The following is an 18009-nucleotide window of genomic DNA, read 5'->3' as shown; positions in this document are numbered from 1 at the left end:
GCCGTCTCTACTGTGGAGGGGGCTGCCCCCCACCAGCTGGGGTATGAGGAAGTCTTCAGAGAGAAGCTAGCATAAGCACTAGGGGGTTGAAAACAGAAAGAGATGGAAGGTGGGTCTAGTCTCACAGCTATTACTTCTGTCTGTAACTTGGTTGGAAATTGTGTCCAACTTAAGAGACCGGAATGGAGAACCAAATGGCAGGAATTTCAGGCTCTGTGAGCTGAGTGAGCAGGAGAGGGTATGGACACTTCAGTATGTCTTGTAGAGGGAATAAAGAAATCAATGCAAACTAGTTTAAACAATGATGGGGATTTATTGCTCATACAGTGAAAAAGTCCAAGAGTCTGGTCAGAAGCTGGCTCTGTTTCTCTGCATTTTTGCAGTCCCTGCCCCACTGTTTTGATTTTAACCTCAGGCCAGCTTTCTCATAGTACCACGCTAGCTAGCTATTGGTCTTCCCTGGGATCCTCACGCTCTTTTTCTTGTAGAGGACAAGGAACAGCCTAAGCATTGCAGATCCGATCTTCCTTCACTTTGGGAAGTGCGCCGTGTGCTGATTGGCTTAGACTTCAATTCATGAACCAATCAGTGAGTAAGTACCCATCAGTAACTGAGCCATTTAGGCCAGTCAGGGGGCTGCCAAGTGAAGAGAGAGGCTTGAATGAGGTTAGGAGGGCAAGCAAAATAGCCAGTGTAAGAGGTTTTAGTTATTTTGCAGAAAGGCCTCTAAAGTCACACCGTCTCTTCCCTTAGTCGTAAGGTTAGCCATGAGCAATGTTCATTCTCTAAAGATTTAGGATGATCCTACTTTAAGGTTCAGCTCAGACAGGTTAGCATGTTCTTCCACAGAATAGTCCCTCCTCAGAAGGGAGCAAACCCCAGGATGTGGCACCACACCCGGAGGCCCCTTTATTGGGCATGATGCTCCGTAAGCCTAAGGCATGCTGTATGTACTAGAACAAGATTAGATACAGAACAACAACACAAAAATCTTCAGAAAATAAGGCAAGCGGAGGCATTGTGTAAGGACTGTTCTCCTAAGACACTCTGGGCTGAACCAACGAATGCTGGTAGAGAAGGCAGAGGTCACAGGGCCACTGCCCTCTGCACCCCTCCTGCTGCTCCCACAGCTGATACTTTTGAGTCAGCTTACTGAGAGGTGGTTAGTTTAGTATAATAAATTCAGGCTGAGTTAATGACATCCAAGATGAGTCTTAATCTTGTCCACTAAGGGGCAGGGATTTCCCAGGTTTGGCCCTATACCATCTCTGATGCTTGCATTTCTACCGTGAGGGAGAACTCAGGGTTGCTGTGGGGTTCTTGTTATTTACAGGAGTGAGCATGGGACACAGGGAGCCTGGAAGGATGTGGGGGACGAGAGGAGAAGGAGTCAGAAAGAGTTCAAGTGTTTGTGATGATGTTGGTGACTTGTCCCAGATTTGGATACAGCAGTCAGCCCACCACGATCACCTTCAAATCAAAGTGATTTTAACCAGTTGCCTCATGGAAGTGGATCTGATTAGGACACTGTCACACCTTTATATACCCTAAACTCTACTCTCTTCTGTCTTTATCTTAAGATAGGCAGGGGAGGGTATCCTTTCCATACAATAAATTGAAAATCAGAATCAAGAAACCTGGACACTGCCACTAACAAGCTTGGAAAAGTTCCTTGATCTGTCTGTGTTTCAGGTGTGTTTTTCAATTGTAAAATCAGGGAGGTACTAAACTCTCGTGCTTAACCTTAAGGGTTTTTGTTTGTTTGTTTTCTGCCCTTCCTTAAAGAATTAGAAACTGCTGCGGATTTTAAATAGCAAGGAAGAGAAATATCAATGGAAAGACTCTCTATTCCACCTTAAAAAAAATTAAAAGCAAATTCAGAAAGAAGAGCAGTCAGCTTAGCATTCAACCGTATCTATGTGACACTGCACCTGGAGGTGCTCACTATTACTATTTAAAATTAAATTTTGCTTGTTTATTAGGTAACATACATAAATACAAAATATCCACTCAGGCCTCCACCTGAGGGCAACCAGGCTCCCAGCTGCTTGTGTATTTCTAGGTCATTATGTGCATAAGCAAGCATTTTAGATGATGGTTCTTTTTTTGCTTATACCAGCGATAGGATTCTCTGTACTTCTATATATTGTTTCACTAAATGTATCATATCAACATATACTGAGCTATCTCATTCTCTCTAAATGCATGTCGTTGATGTAAAAAAATGAAAAAGAACTGATCCCTTTGCTTAGACACACTGTCATCAGATTCCTACTGATGAACATTTAGGTTGTTTCTAGTCTTTTTCTATCACAAATGATGCTGCAGTGAATATAGCAGGTGCTCATTAAATGTTTATCTTCTTTTTGTCTCTAGTATTTTTTCGTGCCTCTAGTTTTAAAATTAACTTTCTTGAGGCCCATTTTGCATAATATGTAATTCACCAAGCTGGGCAACCATCACCATAGATTAGTCTTAGAACATTGTAGTCACCCCCCCCCCCAAATATCCCTCATGTGCATTAATTGTTAGTTAGTATTTTCTCCCCACTGCTCTCACCTTCAGCAACTATTAACCCACTTTCCGTCCTCACAGCTTCTTCTGGATGTGTGATATCCATGAAATTATACACTATGTGGTCTCCGTGTCTGGCTTCTCCAACTGAGCGTAATGAGAATGTTTTTGAGGTTCGTCGATGTGGAACCACGGATCTGTAGTTGGTTTCTTGTAGTTGCTCAGTAGTATCTCATTGTATGTTTCATCATATTTTGTCTGTCTGTTTGCTAGTTGGGCAGTTAGGTGGTTTCCAAGGGACATTTAGGTTGTTTGCAATTTTTGGCTATTAGAGGCAGCCCCCGCCCCCAGTTATGAATGAGATAGGTTTTGTACATTTGTTCTTAAGTTGAATTTGTATGGACGTTGTAGCAGGTACATTTACCTATTACCTGTCATAGCCTCCATTTGTAAGTGCAAGTCATACAGCAGTCCGATGTTTGTAACTCGGGGACTGGCAGTATAAACAGTCCTGTTAGGAACACTTGTAGGCAAATTTCTGTGTGCATGTTTGCTTTTATTTCTCTTGGGAAGATACCTAGGAGTGGAATTGCTGAGTCATTTGATAAATTCTTGTTTAACTTTATAAGCAACTGCTGGAGTATTTTCCAATGTCCCAAAGAATACCATTTTCCCCTTCCCACCAGCAGCATACGAGGGTTTATGCTCTTTCCACATCCTCAGGAGCATTTGGCCGTCCGCTTCATTATACCATCCCAGTGCGTAAAATCTCTCCTTGAGATTTTAACCTGTGTTTCCCCGATGACTAATGGTGTTGAATGTCTTTTCATGTGCTTATTTTTTTGCCTTTTTTTCTCACAGCTCTAAAATCATGCCAAAGAGAGCATATCCATTTAGTTTCTTTTTTTTTTTTTGCGGTTTTTGGCCGGGGCTGGGTTTGAACCCACCACCTCCGGCATATGGGGCCGGTGCCCTGCTCCTGGAGCCACAGATGCTGCCCATCCATTTAGTTTCTAACTACCCTGGACTCACCTCCCAACTCTGCCACTTTCAGGCTACCAGGAATTAGGCCTGTTCAACCCTTTAAAGTTACTTAAGTTCCCATGTCCTACCAGTGGAAAGAACATCCACCTGGTAGGCTGCTGCGAGGATGAAGTGTGACCTGTCTGTGAAGTGCTCAGCCTGAGGCTGACACACAGTAGACACCCCAAACATGCTAATTGTCCCCACCCACTGCCCACATTTCTGGAAACCATCTTTGGGGAAGGTCCTTAACTCACATGGGACTGACTTAAGTGAAAGTGGATACAGTGTCTAAATCTGTAGTAACTGAGAGGCCAAGTTCAGGAACACAATTGCCATGGATTAGGCTGGGTAATTGGAACTAATCCCTGCTGTTCCCATGGAGAAAGCGTTCTGACTGCTGGCTTCCTGGCAGCTCCATAAGAGCTGGTTACCCATGGTCTGTGAGCTCTTGTCCGACGCCTTCCGCTGACAGTGGACTTTATGCTGACAGCAGTCACACCTCTGGCTATCTTAGGGGAATTGGGGGGGCAGAGATTAGCCAAAATAAAACTTGGCATCATTCAAGTATTTTAAATGTTCAAATAACAATTCTGTAGCCTTCCTTGATCTCCATCAATTTGGGAGACAGAGATTATTTTTGTAATTTTGCTGATGTTAAACCCAAAGCCAATGACTGCTGCTAAAGCTTATATAGTGCTTACTATAGATACAGTTCAGAAGAGCTTTAGACAGACTCACTCACTTAATTATCATAACATCCAAGTGACTATAACCATCTTATCTTAGTTTTACAGAGAAAGCAACTGAGGCAGAGAGAGGATGAGCTGGAGTGTGGCAGAGCTAAGACTGAGCCCAGGCAGCATGCCTAGGAAGCCCCCTTCCAGGACCACATCACTCTGCCATTCTGTGCAAGGGCCCTGCCCATCCTAGAGTGTTTATTAAATATGATATGTGGTTACTCTTCTCTCCAGCAATTCCATTTCTTGGTATCCAATTTAGAGAACCACTTTTGTGGCTAAGGAGGCATTAGGTACAAAGATATTCTTTGAGACTCATTTGCAAATCGAAAACACTCCAGCCAAGCTATACATCAGTGCAAGAAAGAGCAGACAGGTAAAGTTGGATATTACCATATTATGGATACTAATGTCATCTGGCAGTTTTTAAAAACTAATGCAGCCTTTTTTGGATTGGATAGACATTGTAAGATTGCCAAAACTTAATACTAAGTAAAATAAGCCAATGGTCAGGAAAGCATATACCATATATACTTACATACATATATACCCTTAAAGCCATAACATACAACGAAGTTATATATTTAGATGATTATCTATGTAACAAATAGAAAAATGTCCCCAAAGAATACCAAATCCTTCCTCTTGGCTGAATACTGAGATGGAGGGATGGGCTTGGAGGGGGCTTTACTTTTATATGTATTTTTAAGAACGCAAATGTATCCATTTAGGATCTGTATAATTAGAAGTAAATATCATTTTTGGAAAGATGGACCATGGACCGACCATATAGCTAAAAAAAAAAGAAAAGAAAAGAAAAGGATGAAAAATAGGGCAAATCCAGAATTCTTTCTAGTTAACCCATTATCTCTGCAGGGCTGTCTGTAAAGCCCTGCAATATACCAACGATTGAATATTGATTATTCATGTTTGGCAGAGAATGATAAATCTGTCATCAAGAGTTCTCACCTTCAGAGAAGCCACGAAACCTGAACCCTGGCCTGACTTAACTGTCCTTTTCCTTTCCAGGGTACAATGAGTGCCCTGTGGCTGAGACTCGTGGTAACCAAACTGACTGTGTGAGTCAAATAGTGTGTGTTTGTCAGTATTTTCACATGTGGGACAGCAGAGTCAGGAAGTAGGTACCGAGAGAGGAGTCACAGATGACACACGAGCTCCTCAGCGTCAGCCCGAGTCCTGGCAGCTTGATTTGTCCTTTCTCCCTTCTTCGTCCACAGAAGTGGTCTCCAGGAATGGGGAAGGGAGGACTTGTGTCCTGTGTATTAATTACTGTTACAACTGAGCATCACACAAGGAGAGATTTTTACACATTAACTACTGCATCACTTCAAATGTTTAAAAAAAAAAAAAAAAGAAATCATTGTGGTAACCCACAGCAGGAAAGGAAATTGATGAAACAAGTGAAGTCTTTCCTTATACTGGAGTGATTAAAATTATGAAAATCAATTATGTAACAGATTCTCATGAGGCAACTGACATACACTATTCTAATCCTCATAGATGAGGAAATAGGCGCAATACCTTGTCTAGGTAAGTGGCAGAGCTGGATGTGGATTTGTCCCTGACAGATGACAAAAGCTGGGTTTGGTCCACAGGTCCATGATGCCTCCTGGTTAGGAGAGTGTTTTCCAGCCCTGAGAGCCCCCTATGGGTTGGGGCAAACTCCCCTAGGAATATGGAGAGTTAGGGAGGTGATCCTTCTGCATGAGTGCTCCTAAGAACAGCCATGAAAAGCAACTGAAATACTGATAGAGGCTACAGCATAGACAAACCTTGAACACAACATGCCAAGTGAAAACTTCTATTTATATGAAGTGTCCAGAACAGGCAGATCCAGGGTGGCAGAAAATAGATTAGTGCTTGCCTCGGGCTGTGTGCATGTTTTGAAGTGGGAACTACGATTCTCAAACTGTCCCTATGTAAAAAACCCAAACTCTCTGACTTTCAAAGACTGGAAATGGGGAGGTAAGTGGTCTAGTGATTCTTTGGGGGGAAAGAAGAATGTTCTAAAATGAATTGTGGTGATTGATGGTTGCACAATTCTGAATATATATATATATATATTTTTTTTTTTTTTTTGTAGAGACAGAGTCTCACTTTATGGCCCTCGGTAGAGTGCTGTGGCCTCACACAGCTCACAGCAACCTCCAACTCCTGGGCTTAAGCGATTCTCTTGTCTCAGCCTCCCAAGTAGCTGGGACTACAGGCGCCCGCCACAATGCCTGGCTATTTTTTGGTTTTGCAGTTTGGCTGGAGCCGGGTTTGAACCCACCACCCTCGGTATATGGGGCCGGTGCCTTACCGACTGAGCACAGGCACCGCCCCAATTCTGAATATATTAAGGCCGTTGAATTGTACACTTTTAAATAAAGGGTGAACTGTATGGTGTGGGAATTACATCTCAGTAAATCTGCTAAAAAGAGAGAGAGAGAAAGAGATGTTGGAGAGACTGCGCATCACAATGGGTCATGTGAACTGGCAGTTCCAACTTGAAGGCACATTTTATATGTTTGTCATCTCCTGTTCCATGTCCTGTTCTGAGTCCATGACAGTGGATGAGCACATGAATACAATTTGCACTGCTAGTTGTGAAATACCATAACCAGTTTAAAATCGGACTTAGATTTTGTTATTTTTGTCATAGGCTTATATGTGCTCTAAAATTATTTATTCATTCAGGCTGAGAAATACTGATTTTTTATTTCAAAATGAATCTACAGTCCTAGCTAGCTTCTAAACCCACCTTGAACCCCTAAGATGGGGTAAGCAAATACATCGCTGTGAAAAGAAAAGTCTTTGTCCCTAGCATGTTTTGGCAGCATGGGCCCATATTTCTTCAGCTCTGAGAGGACAGCCTGTTACCATTGGTTGTTATTGGTTTGTTGGACCGGCTCATTCTGGTATATTCATTTGCTCATTACAATAGTTCAACAACACTCACTGAGTTTTATTTAAACATTTTCATTCTTGTGCAAGATGGGTATCATAAAAGTTGTCCTTTTGAATTATTTTTGTAGATACTTTTTTCAATCTAGTTGGAAAAAGATTGGAACTTTCCATTACACATTATTATGACTTGTAAGTAGTAATATGTGTTAAATCTTGGCTTTTAATACCACCAAATGTACTTGTAACCTAAACTGGAATGGAAGCACCCATTTTGCCAGGTTGCAGATGATTTTTCTTCCTGTTCTGTGCAGGTAATTTATCATCTGTACAGAGAGGGGCTTACTGTACTCTGAAATACAATGCTTATTGACGAGGGACTCCCTGTGGCCCAGGCTCTGCACAGCTGTATTTAAGACGTCCTGTAACTAAAAATTGGAGATGTGGGTCAAGTCTTTGTTAAAGGACATCAAAAAGGTCCATTCATGATCACAAAGCTCACTTTCTTAAAATCTTCTTTACAATCTCTCTCACTCAGTCTTCCACACCTGTCTTAGCAGCCATCCAATTCCCCAAACTCCTGTCTCAATCCTCTCTCCCAGCTGATGTGCTCAGCCCCATGCCCAAGCAGTTTTCTTCCTTTTTGATGCTCCCATGTAATTTCAATTTTGTAAAATCGAAGAGCTGTAGCTCTTTCTACCAATTAGGTGAATTCCTTTAATCTTAGGTCTAAGCGTGAAGTTGCTTCCTTGCACATCTCTTGCTAAGGAAGAGAAGGCAGTGTATTCAAAATGAATATATTTTCTACCTTGAAAGTCAGACAGCATGGGTTTCTCACATAGGCGCAGTTTGGGAATGCTTTTGGGAAATACAGTTTCCACTTTATTTCTAAACAGAACATCTTGAGATTGAGGAAATGCTATGGGAACTTCCGGGAGAGGCCTCAGAGGACAGCCCTAGTGGGCATTAGTGGGCAGAATGTTCCAAGAGTGTTGTCTACCAAGCAGGGCCTGCCTCACGGGCCAAAATCTGTATCTTCATTTAATGCTCTGTTGTCACCCTCTTAGGAAGGACAAGGAACCCCTCTTGTTCATCTTGGATTGGGCCCTGCAAATTATGTAGCTGATCCTGCTACTGAGGCCAAAGTCCCCAAATGTCTCTCTCACCTGGGCTCCCTCTGCCTCTATCCACTGCTGCTCAGCAGAAGATTTTGGTGTTGCTGAAACCTTGAAGTACTCGTCAGGGAACTTGTCCCTGGTGACCCGATTCTCAGGGTGCTTGAGACAAACTGGAAAGTGGGAGAAAATAGGGAGGAATTAGTTCTAAATAGTGCAGTTATTATTGACACCCATGTAGAAATGGGTGTCCCCTTCTGCAAGTCAAATGTGGTTGTTTTGACCCTGTCTCTCCCACCAAGAGCTTAGTTCAGGCTTTTGCTGGGGGGCCCTCAACATCCCTGGATGCACAGTTTGCTGTTCCTCACTGCCCTTCCAGGTTCGTGCTAACAGCACTGCGCTGTGGCTCCTTCCTTTTTCTGGGCTCCATGATGTGGGAGAGCTGCTCTGTAAGTGGGGTACTCCTGTTTGGATAAGGCTGAATGCTATTTCCAAGCTTGGGGCCCCACAAAGGGTGGGTCTGGCTGAGCGGCACTGGCATGCATCTGCTGGGTAGAGTAGTGAGGAGAGGGTCTTCCATACAGCTGTGCAAGCTGGGCACTGTGCAGCTACAGGGGCACCTTCCATGCTGAAGGTGTCAGCTGGCCCCAGGGTAGCAGCCCCCTGAGCTATGTGATTTTGAGTAAGTTGTTGAACTTCTCCGAGCCTCAGATTCCCCATCTGTAAAATGTAGGAGGCACTGATAACTATCCTGTAAGTAGTTTAAAGCGCATTGAATGGAAGAACATATCTGGTGACTAATCAGGTGTTTGGTGCCCGGTGGTATCAGTGAATTTGAGCTTGCACAAAAACATGAATGTAGATGTTGCCTCCCCCTGGGGCACCTGTTTGGTGCTTGCGAGGAGTAGGAGTTTCTCAGTTTCAGAATATCTCCCACCTGGACAGTCATTTGAAGGCAGTCCACTCCTCTTTTTTGGAGGTGAAGATGCATAGACACTGTTTCGTTTTAGCACAGAGTGAGGAGACTTTAAGGAGAGAAGGAAATGGGAATAAGAGGAGATGGTACTTGCTGTCGGTTGGTGGGATTCTTCCCTCTCCATCTGAGTTCTGGCCGCTCTGAGATCTGCCTCAGACTACAGGAGGAGGGCTCCTCAAGTCCCCTCCTGCCAGGGGACATTTGACAGGATCTGGCCCAATGTCAGCAGCACCATGCTTGGGAAGGGCTGCCCAGGCTTGGGTGCAAGTGAACCAGCAGAGTACCTGTGCTTTCTCGAATTCCTAAGAAGAGCAGAGAAATCCTAGAATAAATGGTAGTGTTGGGGATTTTTATTTTTCAGATTCACGTGGCATGAAAGGATGACAGACTCGGGAAGGCCTCAGAGGTGGACACTGTGTTTTTTATCTACGTTGCTTTCCCAGAACGTTCCTGAGAAGTCAGACATCGTGCTTCGCTGCATAATATCTGGTAACATGCCTGGGCTAGCTGATCACCTCCAAAATCTCCCTGCAGACTGGGCTTCTTGGCTCACAAATGCACTACTAAAACATCACTTGGGGTGGGGTGCAGGGGCTCAAAAATGTAATCCCAGCACTCTGGGAGGCCAAGGTGGGTGGACAGCCTGAGCTCAGGAGTTGAGACCAGCCTGAGCAAGGGGGAGACCCCGTCTCTAGAAAATATCCTGCTGTCATGGCGGGTGCTTGTAGTCTCAGCTACGGGGAAGGCTGAAGCAAGAGGATCACTTGTCCCCAAGAGTTTGAGGTTGCTATGAGTTACGATGCCATGGCACTCTACCCAGGGCGACAGAGTGCGACCCTGTCTCAAACCCCACCCCCACCCCAAAACAAAAAAGCAAACAAATTAAAAACAATCATTTGGGAAAATTACCTTGGTAGATTTTTTTCTGAGTAATTGATGAAGCGACTAAATCCTCTCTATTTGTTTCTACAAGATTTCTTCAAGTGACTTCCTGGAGACAGTTTAGCAATCTCTACTTTACATTGTGGTTCTGGGTTAGGCTACTCTCACATTGGTTATTTTTTTAGATAATTCACTCTTAATTTCCTGAGCACATAGGAATGGCATGAATGGCTTCACTTCAGTAAATGTCCTAAACTCCTTTTCTGTTACTCTTCAACTGATTTGCCAAAACTGGCTAAATTAGACTGTCCACTCCTGGCCTTCTTCAGGCCCATACTAACAAGCAGTGAAAAGGCTAAAACAGAGGCAAAGGGTACCAGGTAGAGAAAAAACCAAGGACTGGTATTTCTTCTGGATTGGAGAATAAATTTCTCAGAGGTGATCAAGTATTAGTACCCCCAACAGTAAAAGAAAACAGAAATGAAACAATTGGATAGGGAAGTGGTATCTTATACCTTTAGGGTGGTTCTCTTTTCTTTCTTGGATTATGACTCTACTCTTCTAAAATGTTAGGATGCCAGTGGTGTTTCTTGAAGACAGAAAACTCTTCTCTTGATCCCTTTTTTTCTAAGTCCAGAGAGAGGAGCCAGATTTGGAAATGGCCACCCCTCTCAAACAGAAGTCATAGTCAAACCTTGTCTTCAGCCTAGAGGCTGGAGTGTAGAACTACACAAGCCATGTGCTTCCTTTATTCACGTGGTTGATGGTCATTCAGACAGGTGAAAAGGTGCAAGTTGACTGAGTCTTCATAGCAGAGCCCCCACGTGTCTGGATGTGCCCTGAATCTGGCTGTTGCCCACTGCCCACATGTTTGCCAGCTACTTCTGAAACCTCTCTGAGGTGGTTCTCAATATGTGAGCCACAGGTAGGATCAAAAAAAACAAGGGGAGGATTTTCAGGTGAGGTTTCCAGCAAGTGCAGGGAGAGAAGAGAACCACCCACAAGGTACAAGATACCACTTCCCTATGCAAGTGTCATTTCTGGCTGATTGTTCAGATCTTTACCGCATAGAGGGAAAAAAGCAGTCAGCCACTAGGAAACTGGGGGGAAACCAACTAGCCCTGCTGAGTCGGAATGAAAAACTGGAGTCCAGGGGCTCAGAATTAGTTCTTCAGGCCCAGCTCAATCACATATTTCATTAAAAACAAACAAACGAACAAAAAAACCCCTCATATACACACAAAAAGGAGCAATTAAATGCTTCCTAAAAAGGCATCTAATAAAACTGAAAGGCAGACACAGGCTGACAAGAACAGGCAAAAACGAATTATGATCAGCAACTCTCTGGTGGTTTTTCAGGGGAGCCCACTTTTGGTGGCGGAGTCTGTAAGAGGCTCTGCTAAGTAGCTGCTGGAGAAGGATTTATCCTTGTGTGTGGGTCCATCTGCTCCTAGCCCGAAGGACAGCCACCTGGGCACCTATCCAAAGGAGGAGACAAGGAGGAAGAGCCCAAAGTTCTTCGCAGAGGTGGCCCAGCTAGGGGACACAGAGGGAGAGACAGGGACACGGACTATTCCCAGGCCCCGCCCCTGGTGCAGGCCTCGCTGATTTTGTCTCGTCCCCTCCTGATGTCTTTCAGCTTTCCTCTTTCTATGGCCTTAGAACAACACGGAGTTCTAATCTTAGTGCTCTCTGGGGTTGCTTGCCAAAAAATCATGTGGTAAATAAGACAGGAACACAAGAACATTCCTGGAAGGGATTTAGAAAGGGGCATTGTTTCCAAATACTGGGCTTTCCTTTCCTTCCTGTATATTTGGTACATTTTGATAAATTTTCAGTGACGTGGAAGCCAATGAGAAAGCTATTTGGGCTGGGAAGGGTGGCTCATGCCTGTAATCCCAGCACTTTGAGAGAATAGGGGTCCAAGATCGACCTGGGCAATATAGCAAGATCCTTTCTCTACAAAAAGTTAAGAAAAATTAAAAAGAGAAGGCTCTTTGGAACCCACTGGAAACTTTCCTGCCCCTATAGTAAGAGGGTAAAAATCCCCAGGCGTGGATGAAATTCCTGGGGTTTTTACCAGATTAGCTCAAAGGTACTTTCTGATAGATCTCGAGGGAAGGATGAAGACTTCTGAGGGAAAAAGTGTAGGTCAGTTTCTGTGCTGATGTCAGTCACGTGTGCATAGTGCAAGCTTGGGAAACTGCGTTCCAGACTCCTTCACCCTTAGGAAGAAAATAGTGTTTGCTAATCTATTTTCTTCTTTCTTTTGTACCATCTCTAACACACTCAACTTGGAGCACTGTTAAAGTACAATTTCAAAAAAGGTAAACTGATTTCTATGCAAGTATAAAATGAACATTTCAAAGATTTTATTCAACTTATTAAAGAGGAAACCAGTAAGCATTAGGGCCTGAGGAACTAGTTATTTATAGGCAATTTAACATAGTAATGTTGGCATAAAATTGCTGGGTTAGGTGTGTAACACTGGTTAATAACCTGCAAGGCAATAAACTGTGACTTAAGATGTTATCTTTTCTGCTGGGGGAAATTATTTGCATCTGAATTGGATAAAAACCTACAAGTTAACATATAACTTCACTAAATCTGGGGGTTTTAATCAATAGTTTCTACTGAGTGAAAGGAAGCATATATCCCAAGATCATTCTTAGATGGGGCTTCCCCCTCGTTTGACTTTGAGAAAAGAGTCCATCCATATCTTTGCCTTCCAAGTATTGAATACTTTTCTTAATAGCTCCTTTAGATCAGGAATAGCATTTTTCATTTCGTATTCCCATTCCCCAGCACAGAATCATCTTAGCTGCATGACTTGTTCAATGGTGCTTACTGGAGTAGCACATTCATGAGGGGAAGGCTTTTTGATTCGCAAATGGACATAACCCAGTGTGCACACTCCTGATACTTACTCCCTGATTGTGTTCATAGCTTTATGTTTCCTAAAAATACTTAAAGTAATAAGAATATTCTTATTTCTTTATCATCAGGTCGGCCGAAGCCAGAGGTAACTTGGTATAAGAATGGTCAAGCCATAGATGAGTGTGGCATTGTTTCCTGTTATGAATTCTTTGAGAATCAGTATATTCACATGTTACATCTCTCATGGTAAGTGGTTATGCCTCCAGGCACTGTTTACTAACATCCCTATATTCTATCATGTGCTGGTTACTATGAGGTAAGGCCAACAGATTGGCTCATGTTTGCTCTTGGAGTCCTAATTTTAGATGCTGTTGGCAGGCACCGGCCAAGGCATTGAACAGTGATAATTAACAGGGGGACTCTGCCCAGTAACTAATTATACCCCCCTAATTTGCAGCCCTGGATGGTGTTAAACTTTATCTAGAATTTTATTCAAGATTATCCAGCCATTGTCATTCATTAACTGAGCTTTTCATTTAGTCTTGTTCTTTCCTGGAAAGGTAAGAAAGCAGGAGGGCACCTCAGCCTTGGCATCTCATCTCCCACGGGTAAGAAGGAAAGAAGGGGCTGACCGTGATCACATAGAGAATTGGTGATGGAGTTATAGCTAGAAACCTTCTGTCTTTATTTTAGGAAGTGGTGTGGTCCATTGTAGTGGTTTCTAATTCTTTTTTGTTCCCCCAAGATCTGTTTGTTTCAGTGAGATCAGGAAACTCCATATGTCAAGTAGAGAAAAGTGAACTGCTCTGTTGACCCTGGCTGGGGAGTCTGTGCTCTTGGTCCCCACTGCTAGTAACTGGGTCATGTGGGGCTCCTCAAGGGGGCTCTGAGGAGCAGGATGGTTCTGCAGAACATGACAGGAAAATAGTAGGCATGGGCATGCACTGATAGCCTTGGATCTGAGAATAAAATAAAAAGACTTGTTGAATTCCAGCTCTGCCATTTTCTCTCTGTGATCCTGGTCAATTATTTAATCTCTCTGAAACTCAATTCCTCCATCTGTGAAACAAAAGGGTGACTGAGAAAATTAAAGGATTTAGTGCCTGGAGAAGTTTTGGGATGCAGTGGCTATCCAATTAATGCTGGTTTTCTTATCTCCCATCCACCCCTTTGTCATAATATCAGAGATCATTTTAAAGTGGTTGAAATGCTTGATTCATCTTACTGACAGCACGTCTAGCCTAGCACTCAAGATATCTATTTATTTGCCTATTGTTTAATTCTTTTAGATAATGCTTATCAGGCACCTACTCTATGCCACGCATTTGGCTTAATGCTAGAAATGGAGGTGAACAGCACAGACATTGTCCACAGCCTCACAAGACTTTGACTCCAGCATGGAAGACAGGCAATGAACAGATAAGGCCATTCTTCCCCTTGCCGCTCCCATATATCTGGCAGGAAGCCAAACTGGCGTTTGCTGCCTCTTGTCCATGGCTTGGACTTTCCTGCCCCTTTATTCAAATCCTGTCCATTTATAAGTGATTCCAATTACCCATGGATCTATCTAGTCTCAAACATTCTCTTCTCCTTTGATCTTATTGCACACACCTCCCTTCATGTGCTTAGTTATTACTCAGGCTGGAAGAACAATAGACCATGGGCCTCCAAGGAGGCAGGAATCCTTTCTGTTTTATACAAATGCATACCCCAGAGCCTGGTATAGTGCCTACAACATAAATATTTGTTGAAAGGATGGACAGGTGGATCTTTGTACCTACCTATCTACATCTGTCTATCTATCTGCCATTGTCATTGTAGATCAGCATTGGCAAACTTTTTCTGTAAAGGGCCAGATAGTCAATTTTTTTAAGCTCTGTAGGCCAGTTGCAAAAACAGGCCATGACCATTCAACTCTGCCATAGATAATAGGCCTTTTTTCTTAAACAGCATAGTTGTGTACCAATAAAACTTTATTTATAAAAAAACTGAGGGGCCAGATTTACCCTATGCGCTGTAGTTTTCTGACTCTGGTAAGATCCTGAGGATCTACACACTGAACTTCTTTGTGTGTTTCCTACCCTTGCTCATCTCCCTCTGAGCACTCAAATATATTTCTTGATTGATTAATTTTAGTCTCACACTAAACCAAAATATTGTACTCACATTTTAGCTAGAAGAAATGCTTAGTGTGTGTTCTTTTAAGAACTGAGAGTTGCTATTGATGTTTTATGTTATGCTGGTCAAAATGGGAAACACAAAACATAGGAAAGAGAAGCTTAGGAAGGGAACTTGCCCTGTGGAAGAGGCAAGGAGACAGTACTCTCTGTCTGAGGTCCAGCAGGGCAATGGTTCATGCTAAAAATCAAAGACTTATACTAGAATCCATTCTTCCAAGCTCCTGGGTTCCTGGCCTGCCATTTGGAGAAGCAGCCCACCTATTGGGAAATGTAGTCAGTCCTAATGCAAGAAGTGATGGTAGAACAAATTGATAATGGATGTGATCACATTTTTCTGCTTAGTATTGCAGTAAATATGCTGGTCACTAATGATCTTTGAAAGTTCTTTTTATACCAGTGGTTCTGACCTACAGCTGCCCATTAGCTTTGCCTGGGGAGCTTTTAAAATGCACTAAAGCTTGGGTTTCACCCTTGACCAAGTAAATCTAAATCCCAGGTGATTCCAATGTGTTGTCCAAGATGAAAAATGCCCTCAATCCCAACCATTCAGCTGCAAAGTAATTTGGATTATGCCAGTATGTTACATGCTGGTTAGGAAAATAAATGGTATTTTGTACAAATGCTATTCAAAGATTAAAAGTTAGTTATTAGTTAGAATATTAGTCTCTAAATTTTCTGCCCTGCACCTTAAACCACTGGATTAGTTCAGTGCCCAAAGAAAAGTACTTATCTTCATTTACCCTAGTATGGTCTTTGGGTCATTAAATCTGAATTCTTAGATATTTGAAAGCTCCTGTTTCTGAATTTCCCAAGAGCCTTTTTTGGTTTAACAAATCTAGCCTGGAGTTCTGCTTTGAGGCTGAGAGCCCTACTGTTGCATTTAGGGACCTTTTGATTTTCTCTCTTTCCTCTACCCTGGAGTCCCCTCTCCCCGAACTCAGGGCACTCTCCTCCTCATCTTATTCTATCTCATGAACCCGGGCCCTTTGGGCAAATGAGAGGGCTTGGAAGGGGTTTATCAGTGCTGCCATAACCTTTACATCACCACAGGTCAAGTGTGCTTGGCAGAGGAGAGAAATGGAAAGCCAAGAAGGCATTCAAAGGGAGAGAAAACATCAGTCATCACATTATGGTGTGCACTGTTGCTTAAAAAAGAGTTTTGTTTCTTTCTTTCAAAGGATGTGGGAGTTGGGAGGGCGGAGGTAAATGCAAATAGATGTTTTCTACCTCATAGTGAAAGCGAATCGCAATGATGTGTATATAAACAGGGAATTGTGGTCTCTTATGAACACAATTCAAAAGAGAGACAGCAAAGCGACAGATAAAAATCTGTCCAGGAACCCACACCTAGAGAGATGTACCCCCTTCTCAGCAAGAAGGCCTCCTTTGGTGGTGGCAATCATGCCACCGTGTTTAGAAAGCAGGAGGAAGGTAAGGAGATAGGGCAGGACAGCTCAGCACAGCCCAAGCCTGGCACACAAGCATGAGGCAGCCCCTCTGGCTCCCTGGGCAGCACAGCCCTGGCAGAGTCTGGGCTGGGGGCAGGCCCTGCAGACTGCTGGCCAGGAGAATGACATGGTCACCACACCACCATCTGCTTATGGACTATACATGGTTGCATAGTGTCCCCTAAATCCACGTCCACCTGGAACCTTGGAAGGCTATCTTATTTGAAAATAGAATGGTGTGGGTATAATTAATAAAGATGAGCTCCTACTGGATTAGGGTGGGGCCTAATTCAATGACTGGTGTCCTTATAAAAAGAGAAATAGACACAGAGTTACAGCAGAGGGAACACACCATGTGAAGATGTTGACAGAGATAGGGGTGACACAACTACAAGCCAAGAAATGCCAAGGATTGGCAGCAATTGCCAGCGAGGAAGGGGCAAGGGAGGCCTCTTCCCTACAGCCCTTGGAGGGAACATGGCACCTTGATTTTGGACTTTAAGCTGCCAGAACCCAAAGAATAAATTTCAGTTTGTGGTAGTTTATTGGCAGTCCTAGGAGACCCAATGCACATGAACAGTCTAGTGAAAGAAAGTGCTGTCATTCATGATTGCAAGAGGGACTTTACCTAACAATTGCAATCAGTGTAACTGGCTTATTGTACCCTTATTGTATCCCCAACAATAAAAAAAAAAAAAAAAAGAAAGTGCTGTCATTTGCCTGCCACAGGCCTGGTTCCAAACACACCAGCTGGGCTCATCCAGACAGGTGATTTTCCACTGGTGTGCCACAATATGCTGGTGGGCTGTGAGAGGCTTGAAAAAATTAGGTATGCCTTGAAAAAATTTGAAGATCATTAAGTAAATTGTTTTCAAAACAAGTTCAAAGCACAGTAAAGTGTGCTATGGAAGTTTAACCATAGGTTCAAGAGTGCTGTGAGATTAAATTAAAAAAAGAAAAAGTTGAGGGCTGACAGGTGCAAGGTGAGGAGCCACCAGCCTGACCCGGGATTGGCGCTGAGGTGGCACACGGGTTTCTGGGAAGGGCTTCACTGGGATCCGCGATTGGCACCCTCCCAGACGTCCGGAAGAGCTGTGCTGGGACCCGTGATTGGCACCCTCCTGGACCTCCAGAAGAACTGCGCTGGGACCCATGATTGGCGCCCTCCTGGACCCTGGTAACAGCTGCACTGGGACCCTCCTGGACCTCTGCAAAAGCTGTGCCCTCCGGGACCCAGGTAAGAGCTGCGCAGGGACCTGCTACCCCGCCCACTGGGCCTCACCATGCCCTGACCAGGAACTCCGGGAACCACGCAAACCCACATCCTCCCTCCTGTACCCTTCCTGC

At 43.6% G+C, this 18009-nt stretch overlaps 1 protein-coding gene and 1 long non-coding RNA gene across 3 annotated transcripts in view; one reads left to right on the top strand and one right to left on the bottom strand.

The window, feature by feature from the left end:
- LOC128571950 (uncharacterized) overlaps positions 1-2692 on the bottom strand; it is a 30982-nt gene extending 28290 nt beyond the window's left edge. The window contains exon 1 of the long non-coding RNA XR_008376005.1: positions 2560-2692. This is a non-coding gene — a long non-coding RNA (uncharacterized LOC128571950). The remainder of the gene's footprint in view (positions 1-2559) is intronic.
- ALPK2 (alpha kinase 2) overlaps positions 1-18009 on the top strand; it is a 119409-nt gene that overhangs the window by 4144 nt on the left and 97256 nt on the right. For both annotated transcript variants that reach the window (XM_053571816.1, XM_053571817.1), the window contains exons 2-3: positions 9637-9764; positions 13163-13280. In XM_053571816.1, the coding sequence (XP_053427791.1) occupies positions 9656-9764; positions 13163-13280 (227 nt within the window). In that variant the 5' untranslated portion in view covers positions 9637-9655. The remainder of the gene's footprint in view (positions 1-9636; positions 9765-13162; positions 13281-18009) is intronic.

The sequence above is a fragment of the Nycticebus coucang genome, chromosome 19 (assembly GCF_027406575.1).
Source record: "Nycticebus coucang isolate mNycCou1 chromosome 19, mNycCou1.pri, whole genome shotgun sequence".
Taxonomy (NCBI): domain Eukaryota; kingdom Metazoa; phylum Chordata; class Mammalia; order Primates; family Lorisidae; genus Nycticebus; species Nycticebus coucang.
Note: the sequence above shows the minus strand (reverse complement) of the source record. Positions and strands in the feature narration are given on the sequence as shown.